The sequence below is a fragment of the Aythya ferina genome (assembly GCF_964211825.1).
Source record: "Aythya ferina genome assembly, chromosome: 8".
NCBI classification, from domain to species: Eukaryota; Metazoa; Chordata; class Aves; order Anseriformes; family Anatidae; genus Aythya; species Aythya ferina.
This window is the reverse complement of record NC_140304.1, coordinates 21,364,804-21,384,056: the sequence shown is the minus strand read 5'-3', so window position 1 is coordinate 21,384,056 and position 19,253 is coordinate 21,364,804. Positions and strand designations below refer to the sequence as shown.

Below are 19,253 nucleotides of genomic sequence, written 5' to 3'. Positions count from 1 at the left end.
GGAGGGAGAGCTCGCGATGCTTCCAGAACGTCACGAGCGTGAGCAGGCAGCGAGGGATTGGGCTGGGAGCGTCACGTGGTGAGAGAGGCGGCTTGGGGGGGGGGGGAGAGGGGATGGGGAGAGGTACTTCTCGCGAGATTTGCGGGCGAGCGAGAGCAGTGCCTGAGGAGCGGGCCGGGCAGGGCAGGGCAGGGAGCGGCTGAGGCGGCGGCGGGCGGTGAGTGCTCGGGGAGGGGCGGGAGACGTTTAACGCCCGGGGAGACGTTTAACGCCCGGGTGCCTGCTTCTCTCCCTTATCCGGCCGTTAAGAGGAGCTGTGCTGCCCGCAGCCCCCAGCCGGGCGCTGCCCGTTTGCCCTCCGCGTGACGCACGAAAGCTGTGAAAAAATAATAAGTTTTTCTCTTCACGTCTGGCCGTGGGGCCCTTCCCCGCGCCTCGGTTGTTTGTGTCTTGGTTTGAAGCCCTCGCCGCTATCGCATGGCTCTGACAGCTGTTTGTTTGTTTTTTTTTCGTGGCTGAGCAAGCGTAAGCTTTAATCATAAACTGGAGCTGGTAGTGCTCTGTTCTGGGCCCTGCCTGGGAGCGAGGGGGAATAACTGTCTCGGAGCGAAGGCTCCGGGGGGAATAACCGTCCCGGGCGTTGCGAAGGTATGGTCTTAGCCTGGGCAGAGAGCCAGGGCGGCCAAGCTGTATGGCTGCTTGCTGCCCTGTGCTGTGCCGAGGGAAAGGCTTGCACTCTTTTAAAGCTATATGCGTAACCTTCATCAGGGGTTACGTTAACTTAATATGTTTTTTTAAAAAAATATATGTATTTTTAAATTGAAGTGTGAAGAATCTCTTGATTTGGACTTCACGTCGTTTTTCTCTATATGCAAGGAGGGAACAACTTTGTTTGAAGTTGTTTAAGAGTGTGCTGTGTTGACTTTTCTTGTGACTAGCCGTGTAGTCCCATGCTGTCTTAAGAAGTTCCTAGTTTCTTGCTGACCCCTTCAGTTCTGGCTGTTTATAACCAGGATTGTTCTAGCAGGTGACTCAGTAATAGAAAAGGCAGCAGAAACACCTTAAGATATGGTGCTGCTGCTGAGGTCAGATTATCCTGCATCTCCAGTCTAGGTAACTATGCCGAAGGAGACTGAAAACATGCTAGATTTTTTCTTTCTATACAGTTTATGAAGTGGTATAGCTCAATAGAGTTTTAAGACTAATATATTTATTTTCCACAAAACTAAAATCTGTATGTGCACGTAGGCAAATTATATTATATAACTAGAACGAAGTGAAACTTGCTGCTCAGATACCTTTGCTAAAAAAGGCCTGTTCAGAAGAATTGGCGTATGCTTTATGTTAATTTAGTTGTGCTAATGTGGGGGAAGAAGACAAGGAGTAAAAATAGCTTTGGGAAAGTAGAAACTTTATTTTCGCGCATGACTCTTTGTTCTTTCAAAACAATACTTCGAGCATTAACTTTTTTTTTTTTGTTTCCTTTGTTATTGTGAAGTTGGCTATGTATACCAGCCAGGCTATGCAGATAAATAAGTTGAGTGATGGTAGTTGACCAAAGAGTTGAATATAATACTGGCTGCTGGCTATGTCTTTTATGGTTTGTCACTTCTTTGAAGATGTGGAGCTTCTGCGTCCTTTGTTTTTGTTGTTATGAAATGCGGTAATGACTGTTAAGTTCTGTGAGATGAGCCAGCAGCTGTGTAATGCTAATGACATTTCAAAGTGGATGTGTATTGGCCTAATGAAAGGACTTGTGCTACTAAAAGTGTTCTAGTTAGATTCACTAGCAGCTAAAGGTAAGTGTTAACTTGAGAATTTTTACCAGCTTTTTGCTAGTGTTTAAAGTGCCTCTTTACTTGAAAGTGGCAAGACGGGTTTAGTGTATGTATGATTCCTTAACCTTCCAGATTCTTGAAGGCAGTATATTTGTTGTCTTAGACCTTCCAGGTAGTTAGAAGATGAAGCTTAGCAAATTACAGAGGAACAACATCTTACATGTTATCCTGTACAAATATTAGGTCCTTATTTACAGCATTCTTAAGTTGATCTAATGGCCTTTTGTCAACAGGTAGAGTTGCTTTTATATCTCCCATGATGGCACTTAACACTTATCAGCTAGAAACCCATGCCTCTTAAAAACTGTCTACGTTTCATGTTATTAAATGTTACTTCCCTCGAGAAAAATTACCACTATGCGATTAATTCCTTCTCTCTTTTTTCTCAGTGGGGTGGGGATCTAATCCCTGAACACTGTTGACTGCAACATTCTTTCAAGTGCTTTTCTGACTTGGTATAGCAATACACACCAGGCTGTGATGCTTTCTCACTTGCAGAATTACTCATCGCATGTTTTTTCAAAATCTGCCTTCGAAGAAATTAAATTAAGTGGATTGGTAAACAAGTATTTCCACTGTGCTTCTAGAGCCAGAGGACTTTGATTTTGCTGTGTAAAATAAGCTTTGGTTCTACAGTAACATCTTGCTAAGAAAATATGTACAGTTGAGAAATCTACGACTTTTGAAATTTTAATAATTAGATAGTGGACAACTTAAGAGGTAACGGAAGCATAGCTTTAAAATGTCTTTCAGTATTTCTTAAAGATTGGAGAGGGGTGTCTTCCCTTAAGCTTCTTAATGACATCTCTCATGGTATTCAGGCCACGCTTTTTTTCAGTAATCATCAGAGTAGACCATTCTGATAAATGTAGTTACTAAGAAACAGATGATTTGGGGGAAAAAAAAAGAAACAAAACTGTGACAAGTCAGAAAACTTTATATGTACAGGGTGGATAATCACAAACTTAATAATGGAGAGTTCTGAAAAAGGAAAGCATTTCTATTTTATTAATTAATTCTGTGTGTTAAGGAGTCCTTACTTCTACAGAAAGATACTTGGGGCAGTTCTAAATAAAACAGTTCAGTTGTTGTAGAAGTATAAATGTGTAAGTGTGGAACTAACCCACATTCTCTGTGTAAGCTGAGGTACTTCAGTGTATGCTTCTTTGAGGACTGTTCCTTATTTTTAAACAATATATTTTAATTTTGGTGGTCCATGGTGACCAGATAGGTCACCTCTCAATGGGTCATAAGATAAAGAATTAAATTTTCTTACAGAGTTCTTTCTGTACATCTCTGGATGTGGTGGTTTGACTTGGCCTCAGTATGCTGAACAGCACTAAAAGTGATGACAGTCTCTAAACCATTGTGGTAGTTTTACCCACTCTGCTTTCTGCAAATCATTGTTGGGCTGGGGAAATTTGCAGTTGGCTTCTGCTGATTTCATCACTTCAGGAGATTCAGATCTTAACTGTCAGCTGGTGTTCCTGCACTGGCAAAGGGTGTCCAGGATCGGCAGTACTACCAGTAGAAAACTCCTCTTATGTAACTCCTGAGAGGAGATTGAGCACATGCTCAATATCCAAACAAGAGCTGATCTGTTGTCATAAGCTTCTGTGTTTACCATATGTACATTGAAGTAGTAATTCCACATTTCAGTCACGAAGTGGGCCTGAAAGAGAATGTATTTGTGAAAAGGTAATACTAAAGTGTAACTTAAATTGCCTACAGAATCTTTGCAATGCTTTATAATTAGATCATCTTTTGAGAGAGATGAAGTTCATTGGGAATGGTTTTTAAGCTTGAAGTAGGAAGGTTGCCACACAGAATTCACCTACCCAGGATTCCAGAGGTGGTGGGCCAGCTGCATGTTCCTATTCAGGAAATACATCTATTGTGCTATATTCCAGACAGAGGCATGGGTTGCTGCTGAGGATTTGGAGGGGATAGGAAAAATCATTTGTGGAAGGGGAAGAGCAAATTTGCTCCCTAAGCCCATTTCTGGTCCCCTGTGTACCAACTTATGTATAGTAAGCTTAAAAAAAAAAACAAAACACAACAACAGTTGTTCAGGGTTTTTTTTCCTTACATTTAGTTGTGGTGCTTTTCTTAGCAAAAATGTCATGCTGTATTAAGCATTTGAAACAAAGCTGTGTAGGTATTGTAGATTCCTTAGTGTGTTTTGCACATTTTACGCTGTGGTTCTTATTCCATATGTCTTTGGTTAAAGGTATAAGCAGGATGAACCTGATGAAAGGGAATTTAATAGTAAAGCTTAAAAGGGGAGAAGGGGTCTTTGCACCAATGTTTCTGTTGAGGTCTACTCACCAGTTTTATTCTGTGGTTGAAGACAGTTGAGCAATAAAAGATTAATCTAACCTCTGAAACTTTTATTAGCTGACAGAAGGCAACCAAATGTGTTATGCCACCATCACAATTACAGAAAGATTAATGAGAGAACATGCAGTTCTGCCTTGAATACAATTGCAACATGCAATGAGACAGCGGATCACCGTCTAGTGATCTCTGCACAACGTAGTGCAGGGCCAGCTGAAGAATACCAGTTGGCATGGTAGTGTGCTCATCAGTCTCCAGTGTCCTACCCACTCACGGGAGCTGGATGTTTTTCTGTGGAAGTCACGGGAAGGAAAGCTTTGAGAGCCCAGAGCGTTTGTTTGCTGTTAACATCTGTAAAACTCCTCCCAGATGGCAGAAGTGTGAAAGGTCTTGCTTGTAATAGATTGGTTGGTAGAGCGAGGCATGGTATTTGAGTATGAGTAGGGATTAAGAAGGGCAGAAATGGGGACTGAATGTGGGCTTCTTTTTTAAAAGGAAGACCAAGTTAATGTAGCAGCAGCTGTAGAGGATAGAAATGTATCGTATTCTTCAGCAGAACACTGAAGAAGGTGCATCCAAATCCTGTTACTAAAGCTGTAAGTGTCTGTTGAATTAAGGTAATAATATTCAACTTCCTCATCTCAAAGTGGGGAAAATGACTTGGATGAAGGGATAAAGTGCCTTCTCAGCAAGTTTGCTAATAATACAAAACTGGGAGGAGTGGCAGATAGTCCAGAGTGCTGGGCTGCCATTCAGAAGGATCTCGAGAGGCTGGAGAGATGGGCAGAGATGAACCTCTTGAAATACAACGGACACATGTGCAGGGTCCTGCACCTGGGGAGGAATAACCACGTGCACCAGGACAAGCTGGGGGCTGACCTGCTGAAAAGCAGCTCTGTGGTGAAGGACCTGTGGGTCTTGGTGGGCACTAAGTTGACCATGGCCAGTACCAGGCCCTTGTGGTCAAGAAAGAAGGTGTCCTGGGCTGCATTAGGAAGAGTGCTGGCAGCAGGTCAAGGGAGGTGATGCTTCCCCTCTGCTCAGCCTCACCTTGAGTGCAGTGTCCAGTGCTGGGCTCCCTGGTATGACAGGGACATGGAAGTCCTGGAGCAAGTCCAGCGGAGGACTACTGGAATGATTATGGGACTGGAACATCTTTCGTGTGAAAAAAGGCAGATGGAGCTGGGCCTGTTTAGCCTGGAGGTGCAAAGGCTCGGCGGATCTGAGCCATGTACATAGGTTTCTGAAGGGAGGGTAAAGAGGATGGGGCCAGACTCTTCTCGGTGGTGCCCAGCGATAGGCTGAGAGGCAATGGGCACAAACCAAAGCACAGGAAGCTCAGTCTGAACAGGAGGAAAAGCTTCTTTACTGCAAGGATGACTGAGCTCTGGAACAGGCTGCCCACAGGAGTCTCCCCTGGAGAGTCTCAAAAGCTGTCTGGATACAATCCTGGGTAATGTGCTCCAGGGGATCCTGCTTGAGCACAGGGGTTGGACTAGATGATCTCCAGAGGTCCCTTCCAACCTCAACTATTTTGTAATTCTTTGAAAATCTTAATTACTTCGGAGTGATTGGTGTGTTTGCCTATTTTATAGGCCTGATCCTTCGTAGTATGCTTTCTGATACTGTTTAATTACAGCTAACAGCTTTGTTAATTTGTGAGCCAGACCAACTTATGCTTAACCAAATTGTGCTTAATCAGTCAATTAAAAAAAAAAAAGTCTTTCCTGAGAGGGAGGAAGGGAAAATGGAATAAATGCTTTGGAAGCTCTTAAATGACTAACCTCTTCAGTCCCTAAAATGACAACTAAAACAGGTTTGTCTAAACTGAAAATCCTCTTTATTGCAAGAATTATATGTGTGTTTTAGGGGGAAAATATTTTCAGGGAAGCTTATGGATGAGAATAGTTATCGTTTCTTTAATAAATTGATATCCTAAGGCTTCTTAGGGGAAGCTAGTCTAACTGCCACTTGAGTGTGGTGTTTGAAAGTATCTTGTTGTAATCATTGAAAGCCCAGACCTCCATAACAATGTTGCATAGGATTGGAAAGGGATAAATATTGCTGTGTTAATCTCAGATCTCACTCAAAAATAAAATCAGTTATGTATCATCACGGCAAAAAAGCAGGAGGTTCTGTAAGTTTAGATTTTGTGTGTGTATGTACACATATGTACATCTTTTGACTGAATTTTATGGAGAATCTAAACAGATCTCTCTTTTTTTGTACTGGTTGTTGTCTGTTAGGATTATGTCCTATGAGTAAGCTGATTCTGAGTAATATTTTCATTAAACAGTCACAGAAATGATAGTTTAATTTGCAAATGTCACTGTTCTTTCTGCCGTCTTTTTTCTAAGAGGAGCAGGGAAAAGGTGAAAAAGAAAATGTCTTTCCATGGTAGTGAGTCCTAGAAAGATGGTTCAAACTTTCATTATTTGGGGGAGAATTTTCATGAGACTACAGAACTTCTATGGTCTGTTAGTAGACAGAAAATGAGGTTTGCTATTTCTTCAGAACATGCTCCATCTAGACTTTTTTTTTTTTGTTTAATTGTTCATCTTCCTATGTTGTACCTTCTTTTCCTCTTAGCCCAGCATGCATTAGTTCATCTGGAGTAATAAAGCCATTTAAGAGATTACTGAAAGTAGGTCTGTCAGACTTCCCCCTTACATCTTTTCCCAAAACTCTTCTAGATTTTAGGTAGTTGTGTTTTCCTACCTCCCCCAAGAAACCTGGTTTGAGCTATGGTATGTCAGAAACAGTTGAAAGAGTCATAAACAACTGTTCTGGCTTCTCTTGAAGTAAATTCTAATAAATGTAACCAGGGCTACCTGTATTTGTCTACTGTAGGTGAACAGAAGGACATTCTTACTGTTTCAATTCGAATCAAATGTCTAGAGATGTTGATACTTTCAAGTGAAACAAAGTTGTTCTGACATCTCCTTACCAAATTCTTGTCTGTATACTTTCAACTTTGCATGTAGAACGAGCTGCATGAATCAGAGCAGCTGGGTGGGATTGTGATAAGCACACTGGAAAAAGTGCCTAGTGTGACCATCTCCTTTTGCTTATGTAAGAACAGCTGGGTCACATGTCCACAGCAAAAATGTGTGCCGTTCAGTGATGTGTTAATAACCGTCATTGTGTTTGACAATAACAGCAACTGAAAACGATACAGTGTAGCTGAGTTGCTTTTTCAAGTAGAATTATTTGTCTTGCAGTTTCTCTATTAGTCATTCTCCAGGTGCCCTGAACTCTCTCCTGCCTTCTTGTTGAGACAACAGGTCGTTAATTATATTGTTTGGTGGAAGAAACCCCTTAGGAATCCTTTTGTGTGAATGAAGGAATTGTTACCATAGTTAATGTAAACACCAAAACATTGTTATAGGTGGCACATGCCCTCTCTTTTATGTAGGTGAAAGACTAAAAGAGGAGCTGTTGTATGCTACTTCCACTGAAATAGAGAGTCTTTGTAACAGCCTACTCATTCTAATGTCTCCTGGGTGATAAGGTAGTTGGGATAACTATATGTAGGTTATCAAAATGCATTTTAAGTGCTTTCTCTTCAAGTCTTTTCTCCCTTCTAATTTCTTCAAGGCAAATTAGCAAGGGTTATTGTGGGAATTAGCACTATTTTTCCATTGTCCTTTTCCTGTTAATCTGTACATACCACTACCATTAGGTCAGTTCTCCTACACTGGGACTCATTTGGTGGAAGAACTGGTAGGGAGCCAGTCATGGTTCCCAGGATCTCTGAGCTGGTTGGCCTCTTGTCCAGTCCCAGCCTGACCCAGAGCAAGTGCTGCTCTGATTTGTGCCAGCTGGCCCTGGTCCATGGGGTGGAGAATGCTGGCCTGCAGAAGCAGCGTATGAGCTGGTTGTTTGGTCTGTGCTTGTAGGGAAACTTTTTTATTTCTTCTGTGCTGCAAGAGTGGGGCTGAATACATTCACTGTGCAATCTTAAGCCATGCTTTTCTGTACTTTTTTTAAAAGTGGTAATTAGTTCCACTAGTAAAGATGTTTCCAAATAACTTTTTTTTTTCAAACACTTTTTTTTTTTTTTTTTTTGGAAAATACCCCTCATCGTTTCACTTAGGTGGAAAGCAATTTAAATAAACTTAATATTTTTTTATTCAAGGCTTGTATAATAAACGTTGTCATGTAGGAAAATGAGAGTAGGAGTCTGTTTACATATCTCTTAAAGGTTTTGTGCATGAGCTGTTGGAAAACCTGTAGGCGGTTGTTGCTTTGTTTCGTAAGGACAGATGGAGAGGTGGCAGGAGAGAAAGAGGAGGTAGCACGGTCACCAGTGGTATTCTGGTTTATAATTTCCAGGTGGTTTTAAACAATGTGTTTCTAGTATATGTACACACACACATATATAAATATATATATATATATAAAATAATATCCTTGACAATACTAATAAATGACCTTAATGCTCATACAAAAACATACTCTACTAATTCTAGCATGTTTTCTTGTAATATAGAGAGTATCCAAACACATTTTTTTCTTCCTAATATGTTAGGTGAAGCAGACCTTTACTGTCTGGCTGAGCCCATATGTTTCAACAGCATTTGTGTGCCCCTGAGGTTGATTGTGTAGTGCCAGTGCTTGCAGCTTAAGCTTCTGTGCTGTAAAATCTTAATTCTTTAAAACATGGAAGTGACTGAATTGCATTACGTAGAGATTTTTCATGAATCTAATGAGGGTGTTCATCAGCAAGAGAATGATGGGCAGGTTGTCCATTAAGTGGCCTGTTTAGCCCAGTGGCTTGCATTCAAAAGTGCCTGTTAAGTAGGTGCTTTGGGGGAAGTGGAAATAAAGCAAACTCATGGTTTTCATTTCCACCTTCTAGGTTCTGTGTATTTGTTGTTCTGAGAATTCCCACTCTGGTTTCTCTGTTGGGTAAATTCTAGTGGATCTCTTCAATGTTTTCCTTGTGTTTTTATTTTTATTTTTATTTTTTGTAAGTGTCCCCTCAAACTATTTTGGAGTATGCATTGTCCTTTGGCAGGGAATTTTACCACTTAAAAATTTCTTAATTTTATTTTTTGAAACTGGCTTCTACTGGTTTCACTTAGTAGCTCTGGTGTAGATTGGAGTAGATCATGAAGCAGTTTAGTTCATACATCCCCTTTTGCTCCATCATTTTGTAGATCCTGTGGACATGGGAGAAACCTGATGGGTACATGATGGTGTGTGATCAAGGCCACCTCTCCATGTGCATATGTGCTGTGTCAGGACAGTGTTCCTGGAGTCTCAGTGATAGTAGTCATTGAAAATACAGGCTTATATGTAAAATTGAAGATATTTTTCAACTACATTTTCTGCTTTCTTTGCCTTTAACTGCTAAACTTAGTAGTAAATTGTGTGGATCTTGTCAAAATGTTTTCATGGGTGAAATACATCTTCAGATTCCGTATTTTTTTTCCTTTGGTGACAACAGTAAGAAGTCTAAGAAGATGTTTTTCCATACCAACACATAGCATTTGTGTGTATAGATGTTTACAAAACTATGTATGGAGATGATGTCATAATCCCTTGAAGCTGGTGGTAGTGGTAAATAGGCCTAGCCAGCGGTGTGAGGGAACCTCTTATATGTTTTTGTGTTTTGGCTTTTTTACCTGGTGATGGATCAAGTTGCTTTTGAAGAAGAGGCCATGTGTAGAGACTTCTATGTGGGTGAGAATTGAAATGAATGCTGAAAAGAATGTAAGGAATCTGTGTTGTTTAAAAATGGAGAAGCCTTAATCTGTAAGTGAAAATACTTTGTGTGACCATCCTCTATTTCCTTTTGGTATCAAGTCCAACATGATACTTGACTGAAGCAGTTAATGGTGCCATTGTGAAGTAGGGGTAAGTTAGTTGTGTTTCATCAACATGCTGCATCATAACAGAGTTCTAAGAACTTTGCCTGCTTGTAAGGTGATGAACGTTCCCACTTCATGGGAAGTGAAACTTAGAAAGTTCTTTCAAGTGTATTCTTGCTCTTCAGCTTTGATAGAGATTGTGACTTAGAAGGCAAGAATCAGGCATGAGAAGGCAATTCCTTGATGCTGACCTATAAGTTTGGTATGTTGTGATGAAGGATCAGTATGTGTATGACTAGTGTCCTACTCATGTTTTTGGTGATAGTTGTAACCATGTTTAGAATAAAATCTATCTGACTTAGAGCAGTTTTTCTTTTTTTTTTTTTCCTAGTGTTGCATGTATTTTCATGTAGGTCATGATATAAATAGCAGCAAGAATTACTTTATGAAGAGGAGAACCTAATTCTAGAACTTGATGTTGAGTTAATTGTCTTGTCTTAAGATGAAAGTGATGGACACTTTGAGTTGTGAGTAGCATTTGTAGCTTTTGGTCTATTTTAACTCTATTTTTCTTGTTATTTTGTAACTTTAAATTACTTGCTAAGAGTACCTGTTTTCTCATGTAGGGTTTTCAAATAAAACTGAAGCCTTTCTGAATCATGAGCTGAAGAATTCATTTTGAAAGTTCAGAAGTGGTAGCAGCATATCTCTGGGTGATAGCAATATGCTTTTTGAGTTCTAACATTTGAACTTGACCTGCAAATTCACACTGACTCTGAAATGTAAGTTTAAAGTAGGACTTCCCATAAAAGACCTTAGAAAAGCATTCTTTGCCCTGTTGGTGGGAGCATAACTTCACATATATTTCAGTAATGTTATAAAGTATTTTTGAAGCAGATACTATGAATGTATAAATTATGTTTTTGTTGGAGCTGCTGGGGCTGGCATAACTTCAATATAATAAATTTAATTATCTTAGAGAACTTTTGTATCCTACAATTTCATTTAATATGTTGTCTTAAGACAAAAATAATCAAGCCAGATCTTCAGACAATAGTATCAACTTTGAAATATAGAACATACTGTAGGGATGGTTCCTATCAAGTAGTGTTCAACAGTGACTTAGATACATCCCTAATGTGAATTCCGGGGCTAATGTATAGTCATGTTTTATAGGAATAGGTCTATTCTTTCTTAATCTGTGAAGAAATAAAAAATCAGGAAATAAAAAGTCTTGTTACTGTAAGCTTCAATGGTGAAATGCATTAAATTGTATTTTTGCATGTGTCTCAGGAAAAATATATATAAACATATCAGTGATATATATAAAATATATTTAGTACATAAAAGAAATTATCATAAATATTTATGGTGCACTCTGATGCATTTTTTGATCAGAGTATTTCAAAGATATATATATAAAATAAATATATATAGAGGTATAACATGAAAATACAAAAAGTGTGCCCTTAAATATGCTGTTTAACAAAGTTAATACTACAATCTGTTGTAACTTGATCATTCTATTGTTTAAAAATTTTATGTGGTCTTTCACTTGTATAATTACCAGTATCCTTTTGTACAAGGAACTTTCTACTTATATCACAGTAGCAGCGTATGCCTACAGAGAACAGAAGTGAAATTTAAATTTGTATGTAGTTACTTGGATATGAAGTGAATGACTAATATGAAGTGAAGCTTTTCTTTTAGAGCTGTTGATTGATTAGAAAGGGCTATTTACTCTCTGCAGGCTTGCTTTGGCAAGTTCTGTTAGATATATAAATATCAACTGTTTTCTTCTGTTGTAGGCTCTGAAATGTGTTTCTGTAAATGAGACAAAGTTCTGAATACTTCTGTGGTAAAACACTAAATGCATTCGTGAACGTGGTTTGTATGTACGAGGTCTTATGCATAGTCCCCAAGTATTAACATAGCTTATAACAACTACATATGGTTGAAGAGGGGGGAAAAGTCATCGTTAGTGTTTTTCTCCTCTGGGAAGATCATGGATGCTCTTTCAGAAAATTTACTGTTGCATATGGATGTGCTTTGTTCAAATCCATTTAGACAAATATTAACTTATTCCATTAATTCACATGGGTTTGCAAATACTATACTACTTAATTGTTAAAGAGCTTTTTTGGGTAGGGATTTGGCTCCTCTGCCGTGACATTTATGTGCGCATGTATATTTATAGTTGTGATCTGTCTGGAATTTGCCTTTGTGGTTTTGTTTGCTCTTTAACTTGTTCTGTGATCTAGTTGTGTCTTTCAGTTTTGTCTGAGGTTCAGTAAGTGAGGAATGCAAAAGCAGTGGCTTAACTTAATAGGAATAGGAGTGTTTTTATTGAGCTTCAGAAAAGGACGCAGGTCTGCTTGGGAACTTTTCCTTAAAATAACCATGTACTGGTACTAATGTATGGTTAACCTAGAATTTCAGTTCACAGTGTCTGTTAGTGTGAATGTTTCCTTGTCTGTATCCTAATCGATTTCAGTTGTTCTTATTTAGGCTTTGAATTAATTGCATTTTTTGAAGTTAACCTTATCAATGTAACTGTTCTAAGATCTGGAAGTGGTAGGACCGTCCTCCTGCTGTTCTGCTGAAGTTACGGTGTATAGTCTAACTTATATGGACAAATGCTATGGTAGTTCAGAGAGAATAATAATGGGAAAGATAGTCTTTCAGTAAAATAATTGTTGCTTTAAAATAACTGAGGCAGAATACCGAATGAGTAGTTGGATTCATTCTCAGAGTGAAGGTGGGCTGTTGAAAGAACAGTTTTCAGCTTGTGTATTTCAGAAACATTTTTAGTTTAAAAAAATATTATTACAAAAACGAATGCCACTTCTTAACTGAAGAGCAAACAAAATTCTCCGTCAATAGAAAAGGGTTTATTAGGCAAGTTTTGTATGGATTTAAAATTAATCTTCTGGAGTTAAGGAATGAGGCATGAGACTCTCGTGCCTTTTGGTTTTCAGGGCATTTAGATCAATATTCTAGTAGAATTTAGAAAAAGCAGAGAAGTGTATGTGGACTTTAATTAAATTTAAATATAACATTTTCAGTGATATGTTGTAGAGAAGATATGATCTTTGTTAGGCATGTCTTGTAGATAAACAGCTGGGTAACATCTTCGCTTAGTGTTTTAATGCTTCAGCATGGCACGCAGCATCAGAAGCAGACTTATATAGATTGCAGCTCTGGTTATGTGTCTTAAAACATCTCCACTACATTGATTTTTTTTCCACTTTATCCTACAAGAATCAGATGCTTAAACATTACTGATACTTGGTCTGTACATATGCTTCAGAATAAAGGCTGGGACTATTGGTATAGAGGATGTCTGCAGAAGTATGCTTTTCATTTGTGTTTACTAAGTAACATACCCCCTGAAAGGATATGGATGCGAGGTGGACTGAGTAATATTTTCAGAAAGCTGGGATTCTTTCATCATGTAAGCCATGTTTCACATGCTTCTGTAATGTGAGATATCATACAGCACAGGCATCTGGAATATTCTGTTATTTCCGTTCCTTCCCCCACCATGGGATCAGGTGTTTGGGAGGAAGAAGTTGTTCTACCAGTGTTTAAACTCTTCAATTTCAATTTGTCTCATACTATTGTGAACAGTGAACACAATGAATTCTGTAAACCCATTTTCTGCCAAAGTAAAAGCAACAGCTTTATAGACTCTACTTGATAGTACAGTACTGGAATGCAGTTGTTGTGTATGACTGTAAACAGGTGGAGAATTGGTTCTTACTGGGGTATATCAATCAGAAGAGTGGATATGGTAGGATGAGGAAGAATGGTAACTAACTGGTGGATTTAATTTATTACATATTTGCACTTTGCTGTGACTCCACCCCATTACTGGAGTTTTATGTTTGAGCATTTGCTTAGCACTCATTTAGGAGCACTCCGAATTCGAGTTTTCGATGATGGCTTTACTAATTTATAGATACTCAGATTAGCAGCTTGCTTCTAGAAGGCTTTGGTCAGTTGCAGGATGCAGTGCTGCTGGCTTGTCACATAAAGGAAGCCGCAACCAGGCTTGGCTACATGGGATCTATCAGGTTGTGTACTGTTAATGCTCGTTAAACAAATTAGATTACAGCAACCATCCCTCCTTTAAGTAAAAATTCAAATAAAAGTCCAAGTAGAGGCTGAGGATGCATACCAGCATGCCACAACTAAAATTGTGTGCATGAGCAGGTATGCTTGTAGTGCACTTAGCTTCTGGTACTTGGCCACAAAGCGTCGGCATCTGAAGTAAGAGGTGACTGAAATGCACTTACTAACAAAATACCCTATGATGGTTCCAAATACTACTGCAAAGGAAGTGGAAATGCAGGAATTTGTAAAGAATAAAATGATTCCATAAATGAATTCAGTTGTCCCACCCTAGGTGATGACCTTATCTCCTTTTTTATAGAGAATACTCATTCAGGCATTAAAAACAAAAACAAAGCAACAACAACACAAAACTTACTCAAACATATGGGAAGCACGATCTTTCCACAGTCAGCTTTTTTTAAATGCTTCTGATTCTATGTATATGGTAGCAGGCAGGGTTAGACTATAGCAATAACATGAAATATATAGTTCTTCTTGATAGGTGTCTTGTTTTCTGGTCATGTGCCTTTATTTGAAAGGACTGCAGGGTCAGGAGTTCTTGTGGACAGTGCATGAAGGATTTTGTTTTCATGTTAATAACTGTTGAAGGGGAATGTGGGTTAAATAACAAAATGAACAATGAAGATTCAGAGTTTTAAAAACCTACCAGTTGTGATTTTATCTGTCCTTGAAACTGCTGTAATACTCAAAGACTGGAAGATGTAAAAACTTAGCATGTTTACCGAATGGATATCTGAAGAAGTGCCAGTCTGATTAGTGTGATTGCTAGATACTCAACTTGTGCACGCTGGGGTTGAAACAATTCTAGTTGTTCCACTGATTATGAAAGACGCGTATGCCACAACTTATATTACAATTTGTTTAAAGAACTTGATAAACATGTGAGAGGTACTGCAGCCTATCTATAATCTCTGATTGTATGATAAAAGGAAGGTCTTGCTATGGAGAGAAAGCAGGAACATACTTTCTGAAAGTGTTCCAGTTAACCCATCAACTTTTAGAAAATATGAGGTTGTAAGCTGTGAATTAATTCTGCTGTGAAGATCTCCTGCAGGGCAGAAAGTAGAAATAGTGGAGTTGTTACTGTGGACCTTACTCAGAATCTTAAGGCTTTTCATTTTTAGGGAATAACTTACCTAATTAGGGTATAACTTGGCACCAGCGCCAGAATAGCATGTTCCCCTCTGCAAGGAGAGAAAGGATGCCTGAGCTTTTACTCACTGACTGTCAGCATAAAGTCCCAGTGTAACTTTTTCTTCCACTCCAGTGTCAAAACTTTAGTTTTGATGAAAGGAGAAATCCTGACTATTATGTTCTTCAGTGAAACCTAGGAAGTTAATTATTATGTCTTAAAAAGTCCCCTCCATACCCTTTTTAATTGCAACTCCTTGGATATTTTTTTGATAGCTACTTAATATTTTCAATGGGGAAAATATTATTTTCATATATACCTTCTTCCACTTCCATTGACTGGAAGTTTTGAAAAAACTAATGAAAAATAGTCCTGAGACTAATATGAGGTGTTACTGTTCTGACAGCTCTATGATGCATCAACACTGTGACACAAATAGTACAGGGTCCTTCTCAGACTCTTGGTGGGAGTACTTCAAGTGATATAAGACCTGACCTTGCTGGAGGTTGCTGTGTGATGGAAGCACAGCTAAGCATTGTAACTCCTTGCACTACTAGTTTTGCAAGAGAATTTAAGGCTGCTCTAAATCTTGTATTAATAGTGATGAAGTTTGTTTGCTGTTGTAGTTTAGAGTTAGTGACTGTTGGGTTTGGATAGTGGTTTGTCATACTTGCAAGTAAAGTAGCTTCTTAGAGAGTAATAGTGTATTTTAAATTAAATCAGTTAAAGTCCTGTTTTAATTCAAGCTATTGCACCTACTGCTTTAAGGTTTTGTTAGTGGAAAAACACTGAATTTAGGATGTGAGTCTACAAGAAGTTATTGGAATAGTAAATTACCCAAACCAGTACATTTTAAAGAAAGACAGGAAGAAATGGGTAACTGGTAAAAGCCTAGCCCCTTGTGAAGCTTAATGACAACCTCCTCCTTCAGCTGTTAAGAGAATGGACTCTGTAACCTTGTGGCTCCCAGAGTTCCAAAAATGTAGATTAGTCCTTAAAGATTTGGTGACAAAGGGTTCCAGTGTTGAACCCTATTCCTATATTACTATGTTGGATTTGAAATAATTATAGGTATGCCAAATTCAAGCTCTTTCAAACAGTGAAGAAACCTCATCTTTGTACTGTTCTGTATTCATCCTCACTTGTATTCCAAGGGGATTAAGAAAAAAGGCAAATCCCAGGTACCAGGAGTCTGGTCAATTCTAGTACAGGAAGTGGAAAAGAGTAAATATGATGTGGGGAATAGGGTGATTGTACATAGTGGGGAGAGGAGGGAATCTCTCTTTGTAACAGTCTGGTTTAGACAAAATTTTCAATCTTTTCTGGTTAGTCCCCTAGCAGAGCAATTTCTGGAAACAAACTTCGAATATAATGCTTTCCAAATCAAAAGTTGCATTCTCTTCTAGAGTTTGATGGTCCTTTAGCTGCTATATGCTCCCTTTCTTAAGCTTTGTAGCATTATAAGGAAGATGATTGAGTCTAAGAGATGTCGTCTTACAGGTAATTTCTAAGTATGACTAAAATTGGCTTCTTGTAATATTTTGTTCCAGGAAGGAGCATTTTCCAAGTTATACTAATCAATCTTGAAGTTTATTCCAGTACTGAAAAGTGAAGATAATTTCTTAAATAAGAACCAAAAGAAGTCTTGCAGGTTGAAGCTTGTTGCCATTCTCTCTGCAGAGCATCAGAAACACTTAAATACTTAAATTTGAACTTAAATACTTAAATTTCACTTACATTTGATTTACAATATGGAGTTCAAATTTATAGACATCAAGTCGTCTTCTGTTAGCATTCACCTGATGAGATGTTAGTATTTCCTTGATATGCGGTTATACTTGCATAACAGTCTTAATACTGCCTCTGTGTAGAGTGAGGGGTAAAACCAACAAAACAACCGTATTTGGTCTGCTTTGAGTGGCTTGAGTTGTGGTAAATCATCATTTGGTTGTCTTCTTCCTCTCAGGTTTGATTTCTTACTGTTTAATAGTACTTGGCTGCAGTCAACTGCAGCTGAGAGCAGCTTAATTTTATTTTTTAAAGAAATGCAGTTAGCCTTTCTAAAGCTTTGTAGTTAACTTGGGTGTAAAATATTTTGCAGTCCTTGCTGGAAAGGATACAAATCCATGTTGATGATACATTCGGAAAGCAGTTGTATGTACAGCTGTCTCTACAGAAACTGAAGTAAAATGCTATAATTATTTTGTATGGGCTACTGAATTACTTTTGGGGTAGTTATGTCTTTAAACCAGGGTGGATTCAGCTCTGTTGGTGAAAGGCACTGTATCACCCTGTTGAACGTTTAAACTTTCTAGTTGCTTGAGCAGGAGGGAGGAAATAGTTGAACAACTTGCACGCGTGTGTGCGTGCACTTGAGAGTAAGCAAGTTGTGCTGACTGTTCAGCGGGGGCAGTCTGGGGAAGTGACGTCCTGCACTATTTGTCGTTCTAGAAAGAGCCAAGACACGTAGTGGAGAGGGGAGGACTCTGAAGAGGGCTGTGCCTTATCCTGTGTGTATAATTATTTATAAATGAGCAACAGGGGAAGGAATGAAATACGGCAAAGCTGTCTAGCGTTTCTTTAACGTATCAGTTTGTTGATTTTTGTTCTGTTTGTTTCATATCCAAATTTTGTCTTTATTTTTCCTTCTCTAGCATCTCTACATTGCTGAGACACTGGATACTGGTTTCTTTATAGCAAGGAAAAATCTAAATTCCTTCAACTCTCAGGATGGGGAAGGATTATTATTCTATTCTGGGAATTGAAAAAGGGGCTTCTGATGAGGATATCAAAAAGGCTTACAGAAAACAAGCCCTTAAATGGCATCCAGATAAGAACAAATCTCCCCACGCAGAGGAAAAATTCAAAGAGATTGCAGAAGCTTATGAAGTGCTGAGTGATCCCAAAAAGAGAGACATTTATGATCAGTTTGGAGAAGAAGGTATGTATGTCTGTTATTGTCTGTGAATGGTCACTTTTGCTGTACTGAAAGAAGCAAAATAAATGTAGATGATGCATGGAAATGCAGTGTATTGAGTTTTTGGCAATGTAGCTGTACTACTTTGATATTTGACTCATTTCTATTAGATTTTTAATGTAAAATGTATTTCACAGCTTAATTAGTTTTAATTTCTTATGTTAATGTGTTCTTGTGTTTTTAAAAGCCCCAAATACTTGACAGGCAAAAAGTCACCGGACTGAAAGAGTTTGACCCACGAAGAGTTTTCTGGGATCTTGCTGTACCGCTGTCTTCCCTTGCTCTAACACTTCTTGAGGTGCAATTGGAGAGCTTGACAGATTCTTTTTTAAGATTTTTGGTAAAGGGCAGTCTGCTTCATCTCAGCAGGGCAGCCCTGAGCAGAAGCCCAGGTGTCCAGTCTGTAGTTGTTCTTGGCTTCTTGCCTGGAGAGGAAAGAATTTGGCTGATGTCATGAAATACCAGAACAATTTTTTAGCTTTAATTGTAAACAGTGATAACATGCCAGGAGAATGAGGCCTCAGAAATGTCATTTTTATCCTAAAATGGTTATCTGGAGAAGATGACTTTTTTTTTTTTTTGACCGACATGACTTTGCCTCAGTCATAAGAGGATTGAGCAACAGGGGAAGACGTTAACAACCCTCCTCTTAAATGTATTAGTATCAGAAGTTCCAGATGAAATAGTTTGTTCTGTGTTAACAAGGAGGCCCACTCATTCATTGCCATTTGCTCAGGGCTTTTTTTTTTTTTTTTTTTTTTTTTAAATTAACAGAGGACACTTAGGAGTATTTTTGTGCTGGAAATTGTGGGTTCTTATAGTGAGGTTTGGCACTTTGTCATCTGTAGGACTTAATACAATTATTAATGCCCATCAATTCATGTAGAAGGTCTTCAGCTCTTACAGGTGATGCAGTTTTTCAGCTTTTTGTTCTGCTGCAGGTGTCTAAAGGCTCTAGTGCTGTTTTTGAAACATTCTAGGGAAATGGTGCTTGTTTAGATACTAGAGACTTTTGT

At 38.7% G+C, this 19,253-nt stretch overlaps 1 protein-coding gene and 1 long non-coding RNA gene across 4 annotated transcripts in view; one reads left to right on the top strand and one right to left on the bottom strand.

The window, feature by feature from the left end:
- The first annotated feature begins 51 nt into the window (after window positions 1-51).
- DNAJB4 (DnaJ heat shock protein family (Hsp40) member B4) overlaps window positions 52-19,253 on the top strand; it is a 26,763-nt gene continuing 7,561 nt past the window's right edge. Inside the window, exons 1-2 of one of the 3 annotated variants that reach the window (XM_084528261.1) lie at window positions 52-75; window positions 17,915-18,201. In XM_084528261.1, coding sequence (XP_084384387.1) covers window positions 17,991-18,201 — 211 coding nt within the window. In that variant the 5' untranslated portion in view covers window positions 52-75; window positions 17,915-17,990. Of the gene's footprint in view, window positions 76-122; window positions 218-272; window positions 649-17,914; window positions 18,202-19,253 lie in introns of those variants that run through there. The other 2 variants (XM_084528259.1, XM_084528260.1) reach the window with 2 other exon arrangements.
- The window catches only part of LOC311440844, a 14,694-nt gene continuing 13,771 nt past the window's right edge, over window positions 18,331-19,253 (bottom strand). Inside the window, exon 2 of the long non-coding RNA XR_014695631.1 lies at window positions 18,331-18,662. This is a non-coding gene — a long non-coding RNA (uncharacterized lncRNA). The remainder of the gene's footprint in view (window positions 18,663-19,253) is intronic.